We start from the raw sequence: 27,665 nt of genomic DNA on the forward strand, positions 1-27,665 counted from the left end.
CTCCTTCATAATGCTAACATTGAAAATGTTGTGTTTGTTTAAAAATATTTGCACCTCTTGCATTGGCATGTAAGGTCCATGACGGCCTGGAACTGAATGGCCGCCCCACGCCTAGTGCCCTACCTAACGTATAGGACGCACTCAACAAGTATTTGTTGAATAAATATGCCAATGATTCTGACTTACATGATTTTTTCCCATTAACGTTTTTTTTAAAATTAAAAATACATATGTTGGTAGAGAAAATTCAAAGTACAGAAATGCTTAAACAACAAAAATACGCAGAGGCACTGGTTCAGATCACTGTTGCTACAGTTTAACATTTTAAATGTGCCTCCGTGTTACTCATTCTACTCCAATTAAAAATAGTTTATAACTGCTGTTATTACTGGTCTTGTGATATTCTCTCATTTTTCCTACTTAACTTTGATCCGAGATGTCTAAATTGAAAATAAAAATTGTCGTCTCAAAATCCCGAGCTATAAATTATTACAGGGACATATCTGAAAATGAGGTATAACACTCCAAGGCTGCTCATTGCAAGAATGAGCAGTTAGAAAATGGTAGGTTGTTTGAATGCAATCTGCACAGAAACACAGAAACTCTAGGAATTTCCTGAAAATACTACCACCTGGGCCTGGAGCCAATGACTAGGCACAGCCCATCAGAGTCTCTGCCTAGCTCTGCTTATGCCGTGACATGTGGGGAAGGCGGAACATGCTTTGGTCTAAGACACAAGTTGTCCAGAGGTGGTCTTTGGATTGGGAGGCCCCATGCTCTTGGCTTGCAGAGCAGAAGAGCACCCAAAGTACATTTGCTGAGAGCATCTCACAGTGTAGCACCTTGGTTTAGATTCCCCTCCTCCTCTGAACCTCGGCAACCTAAAGGGCATCAGAGATGCTTCAGGGATGAAGAAATGCTTCTGCAGCACCAAGTCATATTATTCTATCCATAGGCTGTATTGTTCTAAAATCTTGATTTTTCTGGAGGCTTTCCTATCCAGAGAAACAACATGGTATTTACTGCCTAGCAGAGTGCCATATGTTGGCTTCACTCCATAGCTAGGTCAGGAAACTCATCTAATCAAGGACCCACAGTGGCCTCTGTAGGTGTTCTCCACTCTTGGGCTAACAGTACTCAAGGCAGAGGCAAACTGGAACTTCAGCTGCATTTATTTGTTGGCATGTGAGATTCTCCTCTCCGCTTTCTCCAAGTTAATTGTACCGGATAATTACTTGGCTCTACAGAAATAATGAGACATCGTCCTTGTGTTTCTGGAGCCCACGGTTCTGCCTCAGATGTTATTCTAATTTTACGAGGTCCTTTTGTGCCTTGCTGCCATGTTATCTGAATGGTTCTCATAAACCTTTTGAGTAGCTATAATAGCTGTACCCTCTTGAGTGTGTTTGTTGAAGAGTTTCTATAGTGCAGCGGAGAAGGTTGTTGTGTGTGCTACTCAGCCTGCACGTTTCAGGAATTCTGGGGAGACCAAGGTGGCAGAGTAGGAGGAGGCTGAGCTCACCTCCCCCCACAAACACACTGGTAACACACCCACATGTGGAGCAACTCTCACTGAAAACAAACTGGAGACTGACACAGAGACTCTTATACAATCAAGACTGTAAGAAGGATCCACACAAAATCTGGTAGGAAGGGAAGAGAAGCGATCAGGTTGGGACTTGCACCCATAGCGGGGGACACAGAAGAGAAGGGGGATTACATGGCCTCAGAGATCCTCCCTGGGAAGCAAGTGGTTTGAACCACATTTTGGGTGCTCCAGCCCTGGGGTCTGACGTCAGGAGGATGAGTCCCCTTAGCTGGTTTGCAGACCAGTGGCCCTGACAGCGGGGCTGTAAGAAACCTCGAGTCTGCTTGTGAAGCGTGTGCGCACACTCGCTTACTCCCAAAACAAGGCGGAGGGAGCAGATGAAAACTACCCAGGACCCTGGCTGGTTACCTGTGGCCATGCCTGCAGGTTCCCCAGCCCAAGTTGAGCACCTGGACCGGCCCGCTGGCTCTGTGGTGCAGCTCCACACTACAGCAAGGACTGCCATGGCCAAGGGGGGTGCGCAGTTGTGAGGCGATGGAGCTGCCTTAGACCTGGCACAGCATCTGAGTGGGGGGACAGTGGCCATTGCTGTCACCCCTGGAGGCAGCAGAGTGGGGGCCTCCCAGAACTCTAACGGTGCCAGGAACACCACAGCCTGCACCTTGACCCACACTGAGCAACCACTCCAGGCCCTCTTGCTCCAACACTGCTCCCCTCTGGGGCAAGGGTGGTGGTGGTTGGAGAGGGGAAAGCACACTCTTGGAGGGAACAGAGCCATCTCAGACCTGACGCTCGCGGCTTCTGCTCCAGCAACCAGGAAACTGCCCCCACTCCCCAGTGGGGTGGTGATGGTCACTAAGCAGAGGAGAAGCCCTGAATCACACCTGGCTCCAGCTCTAGCACCTCCATCTCCAGCCCCACTTCCTACCAAGGTAAGAGCGGCCAGCACACCCTGGAGGAAGACGTGCCTCAGGCTCAGGTCGGATCCAGCTCTCCCTGCAAAGCCACTGGGCACATGCAGACTGTAGAGGGAAGCTCCCACAAAAGGACACCCCTTCAAGACCATATAGGTAACTGGTTCACCTAACAGAGAAAGTTAGCAAAATGAGAAGACAGAGGAATTTGGTTCAAATGAGACAAAAGAAAACCCCTGAAAAGATAAGTAATTAAATAGAAATAAGTAATTTATCAGATAAAGAGTTCAAAGCATTAGTAATAAGAATAATAACTGAATTAGAGAAAACAATAGATGAACACAGTGAGAATTTTAACAAGGAACTAGAAAATATAAAAAAGAATGAGTCAGAACTGAAGAATACAATAAATGAGTAATGAAGACACACACTAGAAAGAATGAACAGCAGACTAGGTGATACAGAAGGACATATAAGTAATCTGGAAGATAGACTATGAAAATCATCCAATCAGAGCAGCAAAAAGAAAAATAAATTCTAAAAAGTGAGAACAGTTTAAGGGACCTCTGAGACAACGTTAAGCATACCAACATTCATATTATAGAGCACACAGAAGGAGAAGAGAGAGAGAAAGTAGTAAAAAAATGTATTTGATGAAATTATGGCTGAAAAATTCCCAAACCTGAAGAAGGAAAAAATATCCAGATACAGGAAGCATAGAGGGTCCCAAACAGGATGAACTCAAATAGACACACACCAAGACATATCATAATTAAAGTGGCAAAAGTTAAAGAGAGAATTCTAAAGGTAGCAAGAGAAAAACAAAGAATCATATACAAGGCAACCCCCATAAGGCTATCAACTGATTTTACTGCAGAAACTTTGCAGGCCAAAAGGGAAAGTGCTGAAAGTGAAAAACCTATAATCTAGAATAATCTACCCAGCAAGGTTATCATTTAGAACTGAAGGAGAGATAAAGAAATTCTCGGACAAGAAAAAACTAAAAAACTTCATCAATACTAAACTTACCCTAAAAGAAATGTTAAAGGGTCATCTCTAGGTGGAAAAAAAAAAGGCTACAGTAAGAAGGAAGAATCTACAGGAAAGGAAAAATCCCACCATTAAAGGTAAATATATAGTAATGGCTGTGAATCAACAACTTAAATAAGCTAGTACAAAGATTAAAAGAATTGTAAAATCAACTACAATAAACAGTGAAGGGATCAACATGAAGATGGAAAATATGACCTTAAAAACACAAAATGTGGGGGGAGAATAAAAAATGTAGATCTTTTAGAATGTGATTGAACTTAAACGACTTTCAGTTTAAAACAAGTAGAAATAGTTATAGGTCATTACATATATGTAACAACAAATCAAAAACCTAAAATAGATACACAAAAAACTAGAGAGAAAGGAACACAAGCATACCACTAAAGAAAATCATCAAACCACAAGGGAAGAAACTACAGTAACAAAAGAACAGAAAAGAATTACAAAAACAACCAGAAAACAAGTAACAAAACAGCAGTAAGTACATACCTGTTAGTTCACTTTAAATGTCAATGGACTAAATGTTCCAGTAAGAAGAAATAGGGTGGCTGATTGGATAAACAAAACAAGACCCATCTATATGATGCTTACAAGAGACTCACTTCAAACTGAAAGTGAGGGGATGGAAAAAGATATTTCATGCAAATAGAAGTGACAAGAAAGTGGGGGTAGCAGTACTCATACTAGACAAAATAGACTTTAAAACAAAGACAAAAGAAGGGCATTATATAATGATGAATGGATCAATGCAAGAAGAGGATACTATACTCGTTAACATATATGCACCCAATACAGAAGCACCTAAATATATAAAGCAAATATTAACAGATAGGAAGGGAGAAATTGACAGTACAGTAAGTCCCGTACATATGAACGAGTTCTGTTCCAAGAGCATATTGGTAAATCCAGTTTGTTCGTAAGTCCAACAAAGTTAGCTTAGGTACCCAGCTAGCACAATCGGCTATATACTGCTGCTTTTACACTTGCTTCCAGACATGCTGGGCTTGAAATAAAGATACTGTACTATTGTACCCTATGCAATACTGAACAGTGAAGTACACAAAAGCTCAACCACTCGTAGAGGATGCATGCACATGACAACATATGCCAGACAAGTGAACTAACTTACCTGATCAGACATGCGAAGGCACGTTTGCATCTTTGAAAGTGCACAACTTGAAGGTTCGTATATAGGGGACTTGCTGTACAATAATAGCAGGGGACTTTAACACCCCACTTACTTCAATGGACAGATCATCCAGAAAGGAAATCAATAAGGAAACAGTAGTCTTAAATGACACACTAGACTAGTTGGACTTAATAGATATCTATAAGACATTCCATCCAAAAAGAGCAAAAGAAACATTCTTTTCAAGTGCACATGGAATGTTCTTTGGGATAGATCACATGCTAGGCTACAAAACAAGTCTGAATAAATTTAACAGGTTAGAAAATATATCAAGCATTTATTCCAACCACAATGGTACAACCATTACAATCAATCAATTACAGGAAGAAAAATGGGAAAAACACACACACGTGGAGACTAAACAACATGCTACTAAGAAATCAATGGATCAATGCTGAAATCACAGAGGAAATCAGAAAATTCCTTGAGACAAAAAAATAAATAAAATAAAAACACAACCTTCCAAAATCTATAGGATGTAGTAAAAGCAGTCCTAAGAGGGAAGTTCATAGTGATACAGGCCTACCTCAAGAAACAAACAAACAAACAACTTTCAAATAAAAAACCTAACTTCTCATCTAAAGGAATAATAAAAAGAAAAACAGCAGAAGGGAGGAAATAATAAATATCATAGAGGAAATAAATAAAATAGAGACAAAAAGAAAAGATCAATGAAACCAAGAGCTGGTTGTTTTAAAAGATAAACAAAGTTGATAAGCCTTTAGTGAGGCTCATCAAGAAAAAAAGACAGAGGACCCAGATAAAATAAGAAATGAAAGAGGAGAAACAAAAACTGATACCACAGAGATTCAAAACATTTTAAGATAATACTACAGTTATAGGCCAACAAATTGGACAGCCTAGAAGAGACGGACAAATTTCTAGTAAAATACAATCTTCCAAGGCTGAATAAGGAAGAAATAGACTAGCTGAACAGATCAATCACTAGTAGCAAAATTGAATTTGTAATTTTAAAAAAAAGCTCCAAGCAAACAAAAGTCCAGGACCAGACAGATTCACAGAGGAATTCTACCAAACATATTAAGAAGAGCTAATACCTATCTTTCTCAAACTATTCCAAAAATTTGAAGAGGAGGGGATGCTCCCAAATTCATTCTACAAGGCCACCATTACTCTGATGCCAAAACCAGATGAAGAAACTACAAAAAAAGAAAATATCTCTGATGGACATAGATGCAAAAATCCTCAACAAAATATTAGTAAACTGAATTCAATAATATATAAAAGGGATCACACACTATGATCAAGTGGGATTTATTCCAGGGATGTAAGGATGGTTCAATACCCATAAATCAACCAATGTGATACACCACATTAACAAAGGGAAGGATAAAAATCACAGGGTAATCTGAACAGACACAGAAAAAGCATTTGTCAAAATTCAACATCCATTCATGATAAAAATTCTCATCAAAGTTGGTGTAGAGGAAACCTATCTTGACATAATAAATGACATTTATGACAAACCTATAGCTAACATCTTATTCAGCAGTGAAAACCTGAAAGCCTTTCCTCTAAAATCAGGAAGAAAACGTGTTTGCCCGTTTTTGCACTTCTATTTAATATAGTATTGGAAGTCCTAGCCACAGTAATCAGACATGAAAAAAGAAATAAGAGGCACCCAAATGGGAAGGAAAGAAGTAAAACTGTCACTTTTGGCAGATGACTTGATACTATATATAGAAAACCTCAAAGTCTCCATCAAAAAACTATTAGAACCAATAAACAAATTCAGTAAAGTTGCAGGATGTGAGATAAGCATACAAAAATCTGTTGCTTTTCTATACACCAATAATGAACTATCTGAAAGAGAAAGCAAGAAAACAATCCCATTTAAAATCAAATCAAAAAGAATAAAATACCTAGGTATAAACTGAACTGAGAAGGTGAAGTATCCATGCTCTGAAAACTCTCAAACAATATTCAGGAAATGAAGATGATACAAAGAAATGGAAAGATATCCCATCTTCATGGACTGGAAGAATTAATATTGTTAAAATGGCCATGCGACCCAAAGCAATCTACAGAGTTAATGCAACCTCTATCAAAATATCGATTACAGTTTTTCACAGAACTAGAACAGATCATCCTAAAATTTATACGGAACCATAAAAGACTCTGAATAGCCAAAGTCATTTGGAGAAAGAAGAACAAAGTTGGAGGTACTACAAGCCAAGGAGCCACCAGGAGCCGGGAGTGAGGCCTGAACACACCTCTCCCGGAAGCTCCAGAGACAGCGTGGCCCTGTCAACACCTCCGGAGCTGTGAGATCACACATTTCTGGGGGTTAAGCCAGTCACTTTGCTTCATTACAGTAGCCCTAGTAAGTTAAATAGAACATGTGGCCTAAGAGGGCTGTGCTCACTTGGAAATAAGGCCCAAGGCTGGCACCAAGTCCAGCTTCTCAAGTGCTCGCGGGAACACATTTCACCAGCTCCGAGTGTGGTGGGCCACAGAGGGGAGGGGCCGGGCCCAGGTGAGTTTCAGATTTCTCTGTAATACTGCTAAAATCCAAAAATCCGTATGTCTGTGCCTAAATCCATGATGTTTTCCAAAGCTAGTGGATCCTGGGGCACTGGGAGGGGAAGACAGGAAGTTAGGACTTAAATTTTATTTCTAAATCTTCCAGGCCCACAAGGCTTGCCTCCAGTGTTTCCAAGGAGGCCTTCACTTTCTGTGCTATCTTTGGGTTTAACTTACCGCTTGGAAAGACCTTGAGTGTTTGATTCTGGAGAAATGTTTTCTGTCCTTTCTAGTCTGTGCATATGAAAATGAAGTTGCGGTTTGATACTTGAAAGGAAAAACAGATTATTTTGCTAGCAAATTGGTTTTCTTGGATCAACAATTTGGAGAAGTGAACACTGGAACTGGTTGCAGGGAGACACAGCCTCAATCTCCAACAGATGAGACTGATTCTCAGCAAATTGCACCGAGGGTGGTGATGTTAAGATGACCAACTACACGTTTTCCACATGCATCTTTAAAAACCAATATGGAATGTAAAACCTGCAAGTACCTGGCCTCCACAGAGAATGCTTTTTTTTTTTTCTTTCCCATCTAGATTGGTGTAAGGAGCTCTGGATCTGACCGCTTTAGCAGTTGACAGAACCTATCAAATTTTTCTTAAAATCCCCAGAGCTGGAGACAATGCAGAGCAGTTTGCTGGATGGTGAGAAGGTTTTCCTTGAGGGGAAGAATATGCTCGGCATTGTTGCTCCTTTGCAACCAGTCTTGCAGAATAGGAGCAGCTGTTCTGCAAATTATTTTTGTGATGGAGAGGGGAATCTACCTTTCATTCTTTGCATCCTCAAGTGGGCATGCAAAATACACAGAAACATACTTAGATAACTGTCTTGACCTCCCTCCTTAGTCTCTCTTTTCCTCACCTCCTTTTTTTTCTTCCCCAATTCTCTTTTTGATTTGTGCTGTGAGAGGAGAGGGCTTCTTATGCCTGAGCTTCTTCCTCTGATGACAAGGAAAAGTGTAGGGGAAAACGATCAACTCTTGTACAGGGGCCAAAGGCAATTACTTTGCTTTGAGGATTCCTGGGATGAGGGAATGAGCCAGGAGCTCTTTCAGGAGAGGAAGGGGAGGGGAGGTGTATGAGTGGTCTGCCACTCGTTCTCCCAGGGGCAGCTGCTTCCGCAGAATCCAGGCTGCAGGACGGCTGGGCTGCTGCGAGCTGAGGTGCCGAGGCCCAGGACTCAAGTGCAGACATTACATAAATCAATGCCAGTTTAAACGGGAAGATTATTTTAACCTTGGAATGTCACTTTATATGTTTCAATACATGGTCCATTATTTACTCTCCAGGAAAGTTTCACTCAGGGCCCCCTTCTCTCTGTGCTTATTTGCGACGGCCAGACCATCAGGCATGGGATGAACTGCAAATCGAAACAAGCTCAGCATCCCAAAGCTGTGGGGGTCGTGACCTGCGGGGGACACGGCCAAGTGAAGACAGGCATCTCATTCACCATGGCACGCTTGGCCCTTTCTTTTGTGAAGCCGAGGGTGAAGAGGTGGCGGTTACAACCCAGAAAGGTGCTCAGTGTAGGTGCTGAGAAGGTGGGCCCTACCCCTCCATCCATCCTGGTGGGACCTCCATGGAACAGCCCTAACTATTCTCAGAAGGAAACAGAGTCAAGTATTTGGAAAGTTACCTTCCATTAATTCCCAGGCGGGTCTAAAGCCTTCTGATGTTAACTGGCAACGGTGTTTCATTTGGGGAAGAGAAGCTATGGTCTCCCCTCTTTACCCAGCGGTGCTCCAATTCTGAAGTCACCTTCTGAGCACAGGTGGACTAAACGCCTGTGAGCCTCAATCCCGTGGTAACAACGGTAGTAACAATAGCTGGAGTTCTTTTAGGTGAGTCAACAGCTAAATTCAGAGAACTGGTTTGCTGTTAGCAAGACTCCACCCACCTTCTCCGGTCAGCCTCGTTTTGGGGGAAATATAACCTTAAAGTAAAAAATTTATGTTCTCAACTTCAGATTCTAAAATATAAATGCACTATATATCTTCATTTAAGGGAAAACTGACTCGCTGGCAAGATAAACTATACACAGAAGTAATGCTGAGAGACTTGCAAAGAGATGAGCATTAAAAGTTTTGCAAAGGATGGCAAATATCTAAGTAGCTGAGTAGCAACTTGGTAAATTTTATACCAAGGGTGGTAGTAACACACAATATTCTTTACGTTTTTTTTAGCTGACACTGTTGGATCAGAGCCCACTCATTCTCATTATTTTGAAGCATTTATAGTAAATCCTATTTTGTACCAGTAGATGTCATTACAGAAATGCAGTGTATTTTAACTGAGTAATTTTAGATATGCTTCTCTTATGTTTTTTCATGTGGGCCAAGCCTTATGGTTGTGAAAAAGTTGGTACAGAGAGATCTCTACAGAAAATGTTTACTAAAGGATCATACAATATACCTCATACGTTCCTCCTAATACAATATTCCCTGGAAGATCTAAGGAAATGAGAAAAGTTAAGATAGGATCATGCAGGAAGTGGAAGAGACTTTCCACACTTCTGATTTTAAATTTATCAGCCACGAACGATCCATGTCTTCATGTTGAACTTAATCTGATGGAAGAACTGGGGTTTTGAATTAATTAGCTTGTCATTTTCTGTGCACCCGCTGCCTTCAAGGCCTCTGCTGGCACAGAGTGTTTCTTTGGGTTTTTAAACAGAGGAACAAAAGTAGCCAGAGGAATCTAAGAAAGGGAGACCAAGAACACAGGACAGACATAAAGGGGAGTTTCTCCAAATTTGCAGCTTATCAGTGATAAACCATGATGTAATAAGGGATCCGAGTCAGTGGCCAGAATGCCCCTCACAAAGCGATCAGACCCCAAACATGTGCTGAATGGTGAGCCAACCAATGGTCTCACTTAGGTCTCTGAGTCACACTCGGTTGCCCACACCCATTCTTCTCTGTCTGCTGTGCTTCCTTGTAGAATTGGGGGCAAAACTGTCTTGCCTTTTGGCTGTCAGATCCTTCCATGTCATACTCCATCCAAACCAATGGGTAATTAAAAATCTTGGTGAAGTTAAAGTGGCTCCTTCCTGAGAGGTGGGAGACTTCAGTCTTGACCCATAGTATGTAAACCTTTGCTTGAGATTTTAGTGTAGCACCTGTTAGTTTGGTAAGAAATCTATCACCCGTTGCAGTACCCAGAGCTCTAAGGTAGCAAATCATCTCTTTCTGCCTTCAGGGAAACCACATATATGATGCTATCAATGGTGAAACCTGTTTTTTATGTTAATTTTTTGTATGAACTTTTGCAAACTTTGAAATAAACTTTTAAAAAGTAAAGATAGGGACTTCCCTGGTGGCACAGTGCTTAAGCATCCACCTGCCAATGCAGGGGACACGGGTTCGAGCCCTGGTCCGGGAGGATCCCACATGCCACGGGGCACCTAAGCCCGTGCACCACAACTACTGAAGCTGGCATGCCTGGAGCCCGCGAGCCACAACTACTGAAGCCTGCACGGGCCTAGAGCCTGTGCTCCGCCACAAGAGAAGCCACCACAATGAGAAGCCTGCGCACCACAACGAAGAGAAGCCCCCGCTTGCCGCAACTAGAGAAAGCCCGTGCGCAGCAACGAAGACCCAACCCAGCCAAAAATAAATTAATTAATTAAAAAATAAATAACTAAATAAAGATAAAATCCTGGTTTTGTAAAAAGATGCTGATCAAAATACTTTTTTGGAAACATTTTCATTATGGAAAGATGTTAAGTATATGTGATTATGTTTCAAAGTCTGAGCAGTTAGCAATTAAGTTCATTTTATTTTTCAAAAATACCATCACATAAAATCTCTGTATACATGATGTGAGTGAAAGAAGCCATACCTTGTGATAATATCCATCAAGAGGCTGTTGCATTCCTTGTATTCCAGGAGGTCCCTGTATTAGAAACAAATCAAAGACATACGTAAACATTTACCAAAACAATGTGTATTTAAATAATGTATCTAAGAGCTCTTAAAATCTCACAGGTAAGAAGAAGGAAGTGTCTGTTCAGTCAAGTATTCTAATTAATAGAGAATCACATGGACATTAGCTTATCTGGTTCTTAAACGTATTTCTAGGTTAAAGCCTGCATGAATCCAAAGAAAGGTCCTAACCGGGAACACGTAACATTTTACTAAAAGGTCAGCCACCAGCATATTCCTTATTAAAAGGAATCTTACCCATAAAACTCCTCAAGGCAAGAGGCTGAAGAGCTTCAGTTTATGTTTGACACTTCTTAGAGGGCTTTTATCAGTGAATTACGGAAGTGTATGCCCACGTGTTATTACCTTAAAAAATAAGGGAAACATATTGTTTTGTTATTGCTTTACTTATTTGAATTAGTTGGGTGAACATGGGCTTCCCACGGACTTTCCGGCCAGAAAAAGATATCTGCGGTATAACCTTGGGCTTAAGACCTTTAAATACATGTAGTTTTCAGATGATGTGGAAATATTCACGAAGCACTCTGCTGAGCTTTGGGTGGGTAGGAAGGAAGTAAAGACATTTGTCTGTCCCTAAAACTTCCAGGAAGAGAGGAAGAGAAGCGTTCTCTGAGTTTTTCAGGGATTAAATTTTGGGGAAAGGGGTGTAAGAAAACGCAAAGATTAACGTGATTTTAATTTAGGTAGTTCAGCCAAAATAGATTCAGCTGTCTCAGAAAAGAGACTGCATATTTCATCCGCACCTCGAGAGCTCCTAGGAAGAGAGAAAATGTTACAGAAGCGAAGTTCTCAGAAGACAAGACACCGAAAGATCATGATTCAGCCAACCAAAGTCACTATTATACAAAGATGATTATTTTAAAAAGCAAACGAAAGCTTTGGAAAGTGAAGAAACATTTTAAGGAACATCTGCTAGCTGCGCTCACTGATATAGGTAACGCCTTAGGTTATCTTGGAAAGATTAATGTTGGTCAACAGTTATGACGGGTGTTTCTTAGGAACGGCCTGTGAGAGAAGATCTAACATGAAGGCTTTACTTTGTGCCGTTAAATGTTGAGGACAGCAAGATGTAGTGATGGATGATAGAAGGAGGCAGATATAACTCGTGAGAAAATAATAGGCCTTGTGCGGAACAGAGCTGACGGTGGTTGGAAAGACAAACGACGCTGTTACCTTGCTGGAATCAAAACAGAGCTAATGTCAGAAAATAATTCTCAAGGCGCTATTATTTTTCAGGTTCTTTTTCCATCAGCCAGCTTTGTGTGACGTATTCCAGGTCAGGTAGTTGAAGCGAAGAGGAAAGCAATTACTGAGTTGGGAGTTGTTTCACAAAGTTTCCGGCCAAGAAGGTACGAGCTAGGAACTCATTCCTGAAATTCAGGAGACATGAGACTCCATACACATTGATCCTTCTGCAACTATTTTTAACAAGGCAAGGAGAAATCTTAGATGCCGTATGTAGTAGCATCAAAGGTAACTTAGGGGTATCTGCATAGCAGGCATTGGGTGACTGGTGAATGTGTATTGATCATAAGGTCAATTAGATCAAAGACTAGTGATGTGGTAGGTACACTTAGCTTCAGACACATTCGTCTTAGCTAAAAGGGAAAGGCTTAACAAGTGGGGCTCCTGAATACAGCGGATCAATTAATAACGTCTGTCAACTAGAGCAGAAGAACCCACCAGATAATAACGGCACACATTTAGGTGGTGTGTATCGTGCGCCAGGCATTACACCGAGGGTTTCAAATAGACTAGCTCATTTCATCTCTACAATGACGCCATGACGTTATGTACCATCATTATTTCCAATTCAAAGATACAGAAAAATGAGCGTTTGAAATAGTTAACTGGCCCAAGGTCACACCCCTGGTACGTGGCAGGGCTAATATTTAATGGAGGCAGCCTGGCCCCAAACTCACTTCTTAGTTGCTCAACTCTTATAACTTAAAAGCAGATTCTCAGCCTAAAATAATTTTTGCAGGAAATTTTAAATTATGGTTATGGAAAGGAAAACTGTCCCAGTATCCTGCTCCTGCAGCAGCCATACAGATACCACGGCTTTGCTCTATTTATGTTGGGCTGGGAGACACAGGACACCCGAGTTAATGGGATAAGTAGACAATTACACAACAGCTGTAAAATGCTCATGAGCTCCGGGGAGACACACCTGTTCATAACCCAACTGTGCTCGCATGTAATTACCGGAGCAGTCCATCAGCCTGGTGTGGGGAGAGACCCTGATGTTGTCTCCTACTGCAAAGAACCATGCCTGGTGTGATGAAGGGAATTAAAGATACATTCATCTTGGGAACATATATGCTCGGTAATAGTTTAAAGCATTTAAAAAGGGGTTTTTTTTTTTTTGGCTAAAATCTTGCTAGAGGTGTAAGACAGAGAAATACCCTGTCTGCCACCAGCGTCATCAGATGCTAGTGTGAAAATGATCAACTGTTTGCATTATCAGCTCCTTAGATTTCAGTTTGGGCCACAGATTCCCAACGTCTAAAGGATGGGAAGAGCTCTGTGTTAAAGCTTCTTCGGTCCTGGTCTTGGCCGCACTTTCATTTTCCAGCCAGTTCACGCAGTATGCGGAGCTCGAAGAACCCACTTTTGCCTTTTTCCCTTCCCTGGTCTTTGCTGCGAGCTCCCTGTCACCGTCAGGGCTGGGCCTTTGGGTCAGCTTTAGCGCACCCTTGATGTTCTGAATCAAGGTCTCCGTGGCCCCTCAGCCACTCTGCTCCCTCTCTGGCCCTCCTTCCTGAACTGTCTTCCTTCCTCCCTCTTCTCTGAAAGCATCCTTCAGCTCCCCGTAACTGCTGACTGAACGTCCGTGCGCCATCTGGGTACCACTCATCTCCACACACCAGCACTCTTCATTAGGAGCTCTCTCATTAGGGGCTCCTTTCAGGATTCACAAATACATATTTTCAGGTTGTACACAACTGCCTTCTGGCCCCGTGGGTTTCCAATTAACTTTGCTAACAACCTTTGAAATACCAAAAACCTCTATGAAGAAAGTTGCACTAATCAACTTTTTTCAAAGCATGCTAAAAAACAGCTTTGCTATAAGAAGAGATAGAAAGTTTGTTATTGAAAAGTCATTTGGGCTAATTTTCAAGAAATATTTCTAACTTTCTAATGGCTAGTAGAAAAGGCAAAGACCAGTAATTATTTTTCTTATATTAAAAAAATTATTAAGAAGCCTAACCTCATTCATAGAAATGGTAAGATGAGGCATGTTTCAATAATACAGTAATTGCTGGGAAGGTTAGTGTCAGAATGAGCTTTTCTCTTACATATATATATTCCATCTATAACATTATATATAACTTAGTGAAGCACATTTATACTGATTTATGTTTTTTTGTGTGTGTGTGTGTATGTGGTACGCAGGCCTCTCACTGTTGTGGCCTCTCCCGTTGCGGAGCACAGGCTCTGGACGCGCGGGCTCAGCGGCCATGGCTCACGGGCCCAGCCGCTCCGCGGCATGTGGGATCTTCCTGGACCAGGGCACGAACCCACGTCCCCTGCATCAGCAGGCAGACTCTCAACCACTGCGCCACCAGGGAAGCCCTGATTTATGGTGGTTTGAGTACATGTCTATCTTTCCAGTTGGAATGAAAACGCCTTGAAGATAGGAGTTTCAATCTTTTTTATCTTATCATAACATATAGTACCCCCATCCCAGTATTTGCTGAATTCAATAGAATCTTTTGCAAGAAAAATTTTGAGGGTATAGCCAATTTCTTGTTCGTTCGTTTTGATTTCAGTTAGGAATGGTAGCAAACCGAGCAGGGGTCTTGCTGCTTCCAAACTCACAGAAAACAGGGCCAACAGATGCAGATTAATCTAAGAATCTGGCTAAATAACTGAAAACAAAGCTGCAGTGAGCTCCAGTTAGTAGAAAAGAGCTTATGGATGGATTTTTGACCAGAATTACAACATGGAAAGTTGTCTCCAATTCTGAGAGAAAAATCAATAGTACTCTTTAGAAAATATTTGGGAAATCAATTTCTTTTTCTTTTAAACACAGATCCTTTTATTTATCTTAAACATTTGCTCTAAATGAGTTTTTTCATTGTCTCTTGGGATTTAATTAACTTAAACAGTTGTAATTTTAGAATAGATTGTTTTTCAGAGAACGTTTCTGCTACAAAGTTTTAGTGGCTAAGGAGATACCAGCACTCCAACCCCTCCCCCCCAAAATTGCTGAAAACTCTCAAATTGCAAAATACGATTTCTGAAGCAAGGAGGGGATTCATTAAGTGTTTATACTGTGGTTATATTTCAACACAGAGACCTCAAGTTCTCCTTTATGGGATTACAGTGGGGATGTGGGCCAGATAGCATGTATTAGGTGAAATTTAAGGTTCCTGGGAAGGGGCTCTTATTTCTGAAAATGTCTCACCCACCTTCTGGTTTATGCCTGCCTAAAACTTCATATAGAAAGACTGGTTTATTTGGTGTTGGGTTTTGGGAGATGTAATACTAATGTTTCATATTCATACAGCTCAGCATGATTCTAAATACGTTTTCACTTATATTTTCTTAGATGGCAGGGTAATGTGACTGCAAAACACATCATCTTATTTGATTCTCATAAAGACTATGTGAGATGGGTATGATTATGTTCTCCATCTGACAGGGAAAAATGGATAGATTTACCCCCAAATCACGCAATAAACAAATGGTAGAACCATGTATAAGAGTTGTTCCACTTGAATATATTCTTATGAACCATTCAGTAAGTATTTCCTGAGAGCAAGTTGGATGGGACAAAAAAGATCTTGAAGACTGTGGCTTCGCAGCCCCCCAGGCCTTTGGCACTCACTTTCTGGCATGAGGCTCTGAGAAATGTAGTTAAGTCTTAAGACGAACTTTGATTGTAAAAAGTGGGACTCAGAGGAGAAAGCTATAGGAGGATGATAATCAAAGAACTTGGAAAGGTATCAACACTTTTGCTTTAGAAATGGGAGGTCCTGGATTAAATCCTGGGAAAGAAAGTAAAACATAACGAGCGGATGGAAGAGAATGATAAAATGGGATAATGATAAGAATATTAATAAATGGCAATAGTAATCCTTGGAAAGTAATAACTGTGTGGCAGGTACATATGTTATTGCATTTTGCTTTTACAGCAGTCCAATGAGGTAGGCATTATCCTTATTTTACTTATAACAAAAAGTTTACTATCTTACCCAAGGTCATACAACTAGCAGACAACAGCTAGATTTCAACCCAAGTCGGCCTGACGCTGTATCTTTGATATTTTAACTCTTTCCTTTATCTGCCTCACAGTGAGAGGGATGACAGATAGAGAAAAAAAAAAACAAAATCAATCATCTTAAAGCTGGTTAAAAACATCACGTAGGGCACTCAAGGGTAAAAGACTGCAGATCTATTAATGAGGGACAGAATCTACGAGGGCCAAGCACAGGGAGCTCCGGGACGCAGCGTAGATGCACCTTTTCAAAGACTGGACAAGAAGAGATCAAGAGGAGAGCGACCAGAATGGGAGGAGGGTGAGGATAAGCGAGAGGAACCACAGGCAGATACAAGAAATGTTAAAATCAAGGCGGGCCTGGATTAGAGAGAGGTGAGAGGGAGACTTCTGAGAGGGAAAAGGAAAGAAGTTGGCAATCTTGATCGGCACCTTAAGTAACGTTTGAAGTTCAAATGATACCAAATGAGGGGTAGAGTCTTGGCATTTAGGAGATGGTAGAAGAAAAACAAACACACAAATGGTCAGAGTTGGTGGGAAAAAGACTAGAAACGAGAGTAAGATTGCTTAGGGATCATATTGATAGGCTGAAATTCCTACGAGCGTGAAATTGCAGTGGATGAACAGTCATGGGAAAGTAGTCACACTTAGTAAGAAGACGAGATACCCTTCAAACAAAACTACAATTGTGCCATTGTGTTCTTGTGGAAGAGAGATTTGTGTATTGCCATGTGGGATCTGAAGGAATTAAGTGATACAGCAATACACTGGTTCAAGCATTGGTCAAGGGCATCTTCTGGGGACTTCCCCTAAAAAAGGTAAGAGCAGTTTTTGTTAGAAGTCAGCAGCCAACGTTTATTCTTGGTGAAGCTCTGGAAATTCTGAGCAGCAGTGATCGTCTCTTGTCTCAGCCAGGTCCCCCTTGCCCCACCCCAGTGGCATACACGTGCACTCTACTTTGAAAGATCAGTAGCTCCTAAGTATCTCCGTATGAGATATTGCCAGCAGCCCTGGTTCAGAAGTTCAGAAGCAGCGTGATTAACAGGTGAAGGATTGCAGCGAAGCAGCGCTTCTGGGTCTTGAATGAGAAGTTTTCACATCTGCCACTTTGGACATTTTTCAAATGCATCCCTCTGTGTATTCCAGAAGTGCTCACTTGAGCTGGGCTTGTCTCTTCTGGCCTGCACACTGAGCTGTGTAATTGAGGGAACTCAAGCAGAGGCAGTTTATGGTTATATGAATAAGCAAAATACTCAATATGTGACCTGATTGTTTTCCAAAATTACACAGTCGCTGGTTTCACTTGTCATTTTGGAACAGGGGTGGGAGGATGAGGCTGTGACAGTGAATGCATTCAATGGGTGTAATTAATCCATTTCATAAAAGCAGATTTTCTACATTATGCTGTGAGGCTCAGAAGTTTTTAACACTTTACTTTCCAAGGGAGAAAAAAAAAATCATTTTCTAAAGGAGCTTATTTTCCCTGATACCATGAAACAAATCCATCTAATTGGTTATAAAGCCCATTGCATTCTTGATAGAGTGCCTTGCTGGGACATTGATGACTAATTTCCATGGCATGACAGTCAGAAAAAAATGATTCCTCCGCTAACGCTGCGATTCTGCTTATCCATCCATAAAATGTTTCATACTCATTTCCCCTCAGTATGTCCTGCAAAAGCAAAAATGTTACGTGTCAGCTTCCTGTAATATAAGGGGCAGCAGCAGTCTCTACAGGGGCCTTGCCTCCCCACTGAAGCCACATCACTGACCCTGCATGAGGTGATTAAAGCCAGCGGGGCATGAGAACTAGTAAGGATGGAGATTGTGAAACAAATGATCTGTATCCAGTGGCATCGCCCAAAGTTCACCATCAACAGAAACCATACCTGGGGAACAGCTGAGCTTGCACTCCCCTGTCTGACCTCAGGAATCTCTCAATACACCTCTCAAATCTGAAGGGAGGTTGGCTTACACAGCCTGCACCTATCAGTGCTTTGAGATTCCACTTATGTAACTGATAATATTCACTCTCTTTAAAAGTGTTGGTACATGTCAATCCCAAACTCCCTAACTATCCCTTCCCCTCACCATTTCCGCCGCCCACCCCTGTAACCATAAGTTCTTCTCTACGTCTGTGCTCAATAGTATGTAACAACCTAAATGGGAAAAGATTCTGAAAAAGAATAGATACATGTATATGTATAAGTGAATCACTTCGCTAACACAAAGTGTTAATCTAACACAACACTGTTAATCAACTATGCTCCAATATAAAATAAAAAAGTTTAGACAAACAAGTGTTGGTAGGATGACAGTGCTTCCTAGACAGAGAAAACGTGATTCCCAGGCAAACCGCAGAGACTTCAGACAGCCAGGCTGATGGCACTGGCTTGCATGCTGCCAAGTTACGTAGAGGCCAAGGGCATGTACACAACTCGAATGGTTGGGGACATTCTGGACAAAAGCAAAGTGACGTTTTATTTTGTGGTGATTGGAGCCTCCACTTTCAACTTAGATGTCTGCCATCAAGGTTTCCTTCTGATCTGTAGGTCATACTCATGATAAATATGCAAGTGACATGTCTTCGCTCAACTGAACCGCACGGTTACAGAGGGTACACTCAGGGAAGTTCTAGAAAAGAACACCGAATGATTTCATTTTTAAAACACTTTGCCCCATTCTACAAAGGATTTCAGGCAAAAGAGAAGATGCTGACACTCTAGGCCGGTGAAGAAGTAATTAGTGATATTAACCTCAGCCCATCCCACAGGATGCTTTTCCTGTTTTGTCAAAGAAATTTGGAATATTTCAAGCAGTTGAAAAGTACAGAATATAATAGGATAAATCCCCATGAATCCACAATCCAATGTTGTCAGGTCCTAACCATCTGCCATATTTACTTTAGATCTCTTTACCTTTTAACGAAATTACAGATATAACTGAAGCTCCTTCCAGGCTTACTTTCTACAGAATTTCCTCTCATGTTTCAGGTTCCCCGGATAATGCTGAAAACTTGTTGCTTCTCTACTCACATAACTTCTTTTAGTCTCTCCTTTGATGGAAACAATTTCCTACCAGGTTGTAGCTGCTGTGAAGAGAAAACTGACTGAAGGGGTTTAGCTAAGCCCCTTACTTCTGGAGGCCCAGACTTTTCTTATTGTTAAAATGGAGATAATCTTTTCTTGCCTGTTTCACAGAGTTATACGGCGGTAAAATTAAATGCTGTATGGAGATATTTTTGTAAACTATATCAGCAAATACAAATTATAAGATCATTTAGGAAACAAGTCTCCCTTTTTGAATATTTCTCAAAGGCCAATCAGATTGATTAAAACCTTACTGTTTACCTCCCACAAAGAATCAGTATTGAAACTATGCACTGGCCCAATAACAAGTTTGGTGACTATATATCAAGGATTTCAAATATTCTGTCCCATCATTGCTATACACGACGTCTGTCATTCAGAAGTCTTAATAGTTGGTTTCAATAACACGACCCCAAATGAAGAAAAGGAGTCAGTGGCTGTAAGAACATAAAATCCTTTTCTTCCCAAGTGTATCTATAATTAGTAAAAAACTCAGGCAGTCAGAAAGTGGCTAATAATGTCTCACTGCTGCTGCTCATTGGGAGAAAAAAAAGAGAAGTAATTAGGGAGTGGAGCCCAAGTGCTGGTTTTCACATTCTCCACCTGAGACCCCAGCTGCCTCACAGGCGTGTCTACGGATTCCGTGGCCACACAAGGTGACACTGGAATGTTAGTAATGTTGGCAACAGCTGTTTTGTCTGGGACCATGGCCCCAGTGGGGGACGAGTGGCAATAAAAATGATTAACTGGCCATGCCTCCATTTTATAGGTCTTAGGTATCTTTATTTTTAACTCTGAGGAAGTCATCTTATTTTTATTATGAATAAAATTACTATTCCCGTTGACACAGATAAATGGTTAGGTTCTTTTCCTCTGAAGATATCAGTACAGTACATGGCCTTTAGCCATTAAGAGACCAAAGAGACTAAAGTTCTTTGCTGAAAGGAAAACTGAGAAACAGAAAACCCTGATCAATTCAAAGCTTGTAGACGGATGTTCAGACTATGAACTGGATTCCCACTGAGACATGATGGTTCTCAAAATGCATATAGTCACACAGAGTATTTTAGCAAGAAGTCAAATGTTTTAATTGGACATTCTTGTCATCCACTTTATTGAGCAGTCCAAAATGTGTCTTGGGGACTAACTTCCCTTAGGGGTGGGCCTTGCTAACATTAACTTTGCACCATGGGTCCTCAGTGCATAGGAAATAAGGCTGGAGATGAAGACGGAAAAGGTGGGGATAGTGATGGATAACAGGGCACAGATGCAGGAAGGCATTAGTTCCACGGTGTTTCCAGAGCATAGACTTTCATAGTTATAACTGCTCATATCAACCTGCAGCCTATCAGAAAGGAAGCCTCAGGTGTAGCTGTGGGGAGGAAAGAATGAGACTTGTATGTGATGAGATTCTCCGTCTCCAAGGAAAAACATGGTGTCCCCTGGATTCAGGCTGGGCTGAAGTGAAATGGGCAACTGTCAAAGCTTTGTCTGTTTCCTTCTTTTCTCAGCAAACAAGTCTGTTCCCTGTCCATGCAAAGACTAAAAACGATATGCTACAATGATGCTGCCTTTAGAATTATCATTAGGAATAATAATTTCATCACATCAAAATAAAAATCTAACCGCCTGAGATAAAAACACAAAGACCTAAAAAAGGGAGATGTGACCAGTTGATTATTTTCCTTGCCACTTATTCTCCCCCCGACCCCGCTCCCCAATTCCACTCTCATAAGGCTAAGCCCCTCAGCTCCAAAGCCTCCTCTGGCACTGTTCTCCCAGCTCCTTTCTGTTTACTGAATCCAGCAACCTCTCTCCCACCTCAGGCCCTTTGCACTTCCTGATCTTTGTGGCTGGAAAGTTCTTGCTCTGGGCCTCACACTGCTGGCTTCTTCTCAAGTAATGTCACCTAGATGCTCAGAGATGCCACCTGGACCACCTTAACTAGGGCAACAACTCTTCCTCCCAAACCACTCTCACACTACCCAGTTTATTCCCCTGCAGCACTGCATATTAAGCTGAAATTGTTTTGTCTACCTATGGAATTGCCTCTTCACCATCGGTCCCTCACCCTACACACACATGATAGAGTGTAAGTTATTGAAGGTAGAGACCTTAGCTTTATTTTTTTGTTTGTTTGTTTGTTTTTGTTTTTTATGGTACATGGGCCTCTCACTGTTGCGGCCTCTCCTGTTGCGGAGCACAGGCTCCGGACGCGCAGGCTCAGCGGCCACAGCTCACAGGCCTAGCCGCTCCGTGGCATGTGGGATCTTCCCGGACCGGGGCACGAACCCGTGTCCCCTGCATCAGCAGGTGGACTCTCAACCACTGCGCCACCAGGGAAGCCCGAGACCTTAGCTTTAATTTGTCTGTTTTTTTTTTTTTTTCATAAACCACTGTATACTCAAGGTTTGTAACAGTCATTAACACATGCTAGGTGATCGAGGTAAGTATGTGTTGGATAAATGAATTCAATTTCACATCCTAAATTCACTCTTTTAACCATGTATCCTGCTCTGTAACCACAACCTTCAGGACTGAGCAATGCCTCATGCATTAAAGGTGAAAGAAGTTCTACACTGAAATTAAAATGAAAATGGAAACAACATGGTTGTATATGTTTTCAATCTTATGGTTCCTTTAGAAAAGAAGCACAAATTCCACCAGAGTCAGCTCCCACAAAAACTCACGCTGTAGAGTTTTATCAGCGTGTTACAATAAGTCAGCATTTTAGAGAAAGCTAAGGGCTTTCACTTCTAGAGGGCATCCGGTTGACATTGAAAATGACTGTCGATGAGCTAGCATTTGTATTTAAAATACAGGATAAGCATAAGATGCAACAAAATCCTGAAAATAAACTTTGAAAATCATGTAGATTTATAATGAAGCCTCGAACACTGAGCAATCTCCAGACCCTGGACAGCCTCCTGAGGGCTGAACAGTCATTCTTCTAGAGCTTTCCCAGTGGAAACAGTAGAGGGAGCTCCTGGTCCACATTACAAATTATGTGAATTTCTGTGACACACGTGAGCCCCACCGCTCAATTCTCTTACTGCAATAATGAAACAATGCACAAAAACAATGCCAGAGAAAAAAAAAAGAAAGGAAATCAAGGGCCCTGCCTGCACCAGAAAGGAATAATAACACATTTTCCAATTAATGTGGTTTTTAATAAACACGTTTGCAGGGATGATGAATGAGAAGTGATGGAAGTGTCAAACGGGTGGGCTAAGACATGCCGCCTTTAATGGCTCATTAGTTAAACTCTTCTGTTCCGCCTCATTGCCAGCTGCTCTGCTCTCCCTTCTAAAGGAATGAAAACCTGGAATACTCTGAAATAAACTAAGGCATTTCAAGTCCCGAGACTCTCGAAGCCTCATCATCCTAACACGAGGCCACTATTTTCCATTCCTTTATGCTACTCAGATAACTGGAAGGCTTGAAAGACAAAGAAATTTTTACTGGAGAGTGAGTGAGAGAATAAAGGTGGGTTTAGCGGTCCATTCCTGGGTCTCAAGTCTACAACCCCTACTTATACTTGTGTGATCCTGGGCAAGTTACTCGATGTTTCTAAGCAACCTTTACCCCATTATAAAATGAGCATCATTTCTACTTCTCGTGATAGTTGTGAGGATTACATAATGCGCTGGCAGTGGAGCACCGAACACAGAGCTAGGGCTGTAATCACCTCTCCCGGTCCATTTCTCTCTCTTCGGTGGAATATGTTTCCTCAGGAGTTACTGCTATTTCCTTCCCCAGGGAGAGGCTTAATGCTCTCGTGCTTCCTCTCTGAAAACTGCTCTCAATCATAATCTTAGGGGCTTCCCTGGTGGTGCAGTGGTTAAGAATCCGTCTGCCACTGCAGGGGACACAGGTTTGAGCTCTGGTCCGGGAAGATCCCACATGCCGTGGAGCAACTAAGCCCGTGTGCCACAGCTACTGAGCCTGCGCTCTAGAGACCACGAGCCACAACTACTGAGCCCGTGAGCCCCAACTGCTGAGCCCGCGTGCCTAGAGCCCGTGCTCTGCAACAAGAGAAGCCACTGCAATGAGAAGCCCACGCACCACAAGGAAGAGTAGCCCCTACTCACTGCAACTAGAGAAAGCCCACGCGCAGCAACAAAGACCCAATGCAGCCAAAAATAAATAAATAATTTAAAAAATCATAATCTTAGTGTATTTGCAGGTATTATCAGTCCAAGACATTGCTACTTAATGGTTTCCCTCCAATGAAGAATATTCATTCAAAACAAGATGACAGAAGTTACTTGGGGGAATTTGGGAGCTTTTCCCTTTGTATAGGTAAGATCAGCTCTGCTTATTAACAGGAAATTGGACCAATACTTTATAAAAAGTGATGAAGGGTTGTGGCCAGCTCTGTGAACCAGTTAGTTGCCCCTCAATTACCAGCATCTCAATAAGGATAATTTTATGTATGCAGATTACATGTGTCTAAGTTTCAACTAAACCTTCCTCAAAGAGAGGAAAAGTTGCTGTTAAGTATGGGAAGCTAAATTGGAGTAATATATATGACTTTGATGAAACAATACTTCATAAAGAAAATCTAATAACATTAGTTCAAAGATCTACTTTTAGTAAATATTCCTTTATTAGATTCTTTCCCCTAGAGAATGTACTCTCTCAGGGTGAAAGAGATTGTCCTTCCACACACACAAAGTTGTGGGAAATTCTTCTTTGTAAACAACTAAACTTTTTGGTACCAATGTTTCTTAAGAAAGTGAGAAAATACAAATTTGGCTTCAGAACAATCACAAATAGAATGGTTGGTTAAAATGTTTTAATTATTTGAGTTGCTTCAGGCCATTAGAGATTTCTTTCTTCTATTTTTTAAAAATCTTCATTGACACTCCCCAGAATAACAACACTACCTTTGATGTAGGGAACATCTCTAAAGCCCTGGAGGGGAGAACATTTTCTTGAAGAAATTGAGCAAAGTATGCTGTTATCAAAGGATCCATGCCTCCTAAAAACTCCTATTCCTTGGTTCTTTTCAGACAATCCCACCGGTCAGAGTAAATCAATAAAAAATTTTCCCTTAACTTTTCTGAAGGCTAATTGCTCAAACATATATAGTAAAATTATATACTATTCTGTTCACTCATTTGAGGGACATTATGTATTATTTGATTATTGCTCGATAAGAGAGAAAATTAATATTTTTTTATAGTTCACATTGTCATAAGACATTCTAACACATGCTTTAGGAATCTCAGACGCCAGCCAGTAGGGTGAGTCAGACACCATCTCCCAGTCTCAGTCGGAAGGATCTTGGTGCCTACCAACCTTTCCTTCTTTCTCTTGTTACCTTCCTTCCTGTTGTGAAGGGGGGAGGGCTCATCTCACATAAGGTACAAAGTGGAAGAAAACAAACAAATGAAAAACAACAACATTTTGATCTAAAAATGCCCACAAGTAAAGGGCGACGTCTCTTAAGCTCTACGTCAGTTGTAATAAAATACAAATGACTAGTAAATACTATGATAGCTGCGATGGATCTCACTCTCTCTCAGCATTCCAACTACTGTGTCACTAGAGAGACCTATCAGGAAATCTGGCCCTGGGACTCTCCACTCAGAGCTCTTCACAGATTGTCCTGGCTTCTCGGGACATGTGGACCTCATAGCAGTTCTGCCAGGACGCTGCCCGGGCTGGACCCGACGTGTCAGTGCTGTGGTCAGAGCTGCCTGGCCGCCGCCTGCCCCACTCCCCGGGGCTCAGCTTTTGTTCAGGCTGCTTTCCTCTGTCAGCAGCTCCTAGCTTGCTCTCTCCTTCCCCTCTATTTGCTTTACTGGACAGACCTTCTCAACTTTTATAGAAACAGCTTTATTGAGGTATAAGTGAGACACAAAGAATTGCACGTATTTAATGTGTACAGTGTGATGAGTTTGGACAGATGCAAACACCTGTGATCTCATCACCACAACCAAGGTAACTGACATACCCAGCACCTCCCAGCCTTCCCTTGTGTCCCTTAGTGTGTGCGTGTGTGCGTGTGTGTGGTAAGAACACCTAACATGAAATCTACCCTCTTAACAAGTTTTGAAATGCACAATAGTGCATGGCTACCTATAGGCACTATGTCGTAGGGCAGATCTCTGGGATGTAATCATCCTGCATAACTGAAACTTTATACCTGTTGAATAACACTCCCCAGTACTCCCGCCCCTGTGTGTTCTCTGCTTCCATAAGTCTGACCATTTTAGAAATCTCAAAAAGTGGAGCCATGCAGTCTTTGTCTTTCGGTGAACTGGCTTATTTCTCTCAGCATAACGCCCTCCGGGCTCATCCATGTGTCATGATGGGCAGGAATTCCTCCTTGTTTTTAAGGCTCAAACTTTATGCTTCAGTTGTCAATTCCAGAAGAAAACCACCCTGGCGTTATCTTTTCCAAGTTTTCTTCCTCTATTCACATTTTCTGTGAGTTAAACTTAAATACTTGAAGGGCAAGGACCACATCGTATTCATTTTTGCAAGCCTAGCTCCCAACAGTGTTAGGCACGTAGTAGGCCTTAAATAAATGTTTAATAGTTTGTGAAACTATTGAATGATGTGAATTAGAAGCAGGTTGATTTTTGTATAAGCTCATTTTCTTAAAGTGTTGGTTAACATGATCTTGAAAGGACTGATTTTGAAGAACTCTGTTCATTTCTAACCATTTGGGAAATAGCAGTCCTCTTGCTAAAGTACATTATGTTTAGGGAAATTAAACATGAAGGTGGCATAGAAGAATGTAGGGAGCCAGGTATTTCACCTTTCTTTTCAATGCTTCCCTTAACTAATTCCTGTAAGAATGACAAGGTGCTTCATAGGACTTTTTGCAGTATGGTGGTATGCATGTCATCTATTATGTGAATAACTTAAAAAAATACAAAAGCTGATGAAAAATGTACCCCAAGATAGAGTTTTGATAATACTTGTATCAGACAAAAGATATTTAATCCACTAGAGGAGTTATCCCACAATCAAAAAGACAAAGAGTTTCCATAAACCACAATTCTTATACAAAAATGAGCGGATGATATAGTCTACTAATTCTTTTTAAACAAGAGCTGACCTATGAATAAAAACCTTTTCTTTTTTGCATAGAATTTCCCCCCTTTTCTGGTAGTCTAACAAATTGGTATTTTATTATATTACAAAAGATAATAAACCACTTTTCTTTTAAATACAGTGTACTCAGGATTTAATGAACACTGTGTGTCAGACCCATAGCTGAGTTTAAATTCTAAATCTAATACTTGAAATAAAATAAGTACCTCTCTCTCCCAAACACCCTGGCAATCAAAACCTGTGGAATTGAATATTATAAACTCTTTCATATGGTCGCATATTTCTTAATCTTCTAAATTCTTCAGTAAACTCATTTGATCTACAGCTGAGGACTCATTCCAGGATGTGGTGTAATCCTCTTCTCTCCTAGACATTTGGCAAGCCTGTCATAAAGGCCTTCATCATTCAAATTCCTCCTCTGAGACAACAATTACCTTGTCTTGAAAGCAGCATCATGCATTTAGAAAACTATGGGAAAGTCTAATCTTGCCTGTTAGCTTGTACCAGCTTTTCTTGTTTATAGCACGAGACAATTACCGAAAATCCTACAATGAGCTCTCTCTTTTGCCAGGAAATTTGGGATAAAAATCAGCAGAGCTGATTCCTTTAAAGACTGGATTCCAGGATGTCCAATTGATGCCATTTTCCCCCCAGTTGTTTCATAACCAGTATCAACTGACACCAGCACATTGCTAAGAGAACAATTTACTTGAACGGCTAAATAGATGAAATGAGATCATTGACAGAGCAGCAATCTTTTTCACCTTTGGCATGTGGCCACACCCTAAGTGACTCCTAAGGAGCTCAGTCTAGAGCCCTCTAGTGGTGGCGCAGGTGGTTCTAGCCTTTAAAAAGTCACTTCTTCTCCCGTCTTCATTTTCTCATCGATGAAGTATATTCATTTGTTGACTCATTCATTAAATAATTAACAATTACATGCTACATGCCAGAAACTGTGCTAGACAATGATGATAAAATAGAGGTTCAAAAAATATTCACAGGGCAGTGGTCAGAAAGACAAGGAAAATAGGAGTCACAAAACAACGTGCTCTGTCTGCAGGAGGCATAAGCTCATAGGATTGCGGAG

The 27,665-nt window shown here is 41.3% G+C and overlaps 1 protein-coding gene across 1 annotated transcript in view; it reads right to left on the reverse strand.

Annotated features, from left to right (window-relative positions):
* The window catches only part of COL19A1 (collagen type XIX alpha 1 chain), a 351,475-nt gene that overhangs the window by 78,131 nt on the left and 245,679 nt on the right, over positions 1–27,665 (reverse strand). The window contains exon 16 of the mRNA XM_060030452.1: positions 11,091–11,144. Within this exon, the coding sequence (XP_059886435.1) occupies positions 11,091–11,144 (54 nt within the window). The remainder of the gene's footprint in view (positions 1–11,090; positions 11,145–27,665) is intronic.

This window comes from Delphinus delphis, chromosome 14 (assembly GCF_949987515.2).
Source record: "Delphinus delphis chromosome 14, mDelDel1.2, whole genome shotgun sequence".
Classification (NCBI taxonomy): Eukaryota; Metazoa; Chordata; class Mammalia; order Artiodactyla; family Delphinidae; genus Delphinus; species Delphinus delphis.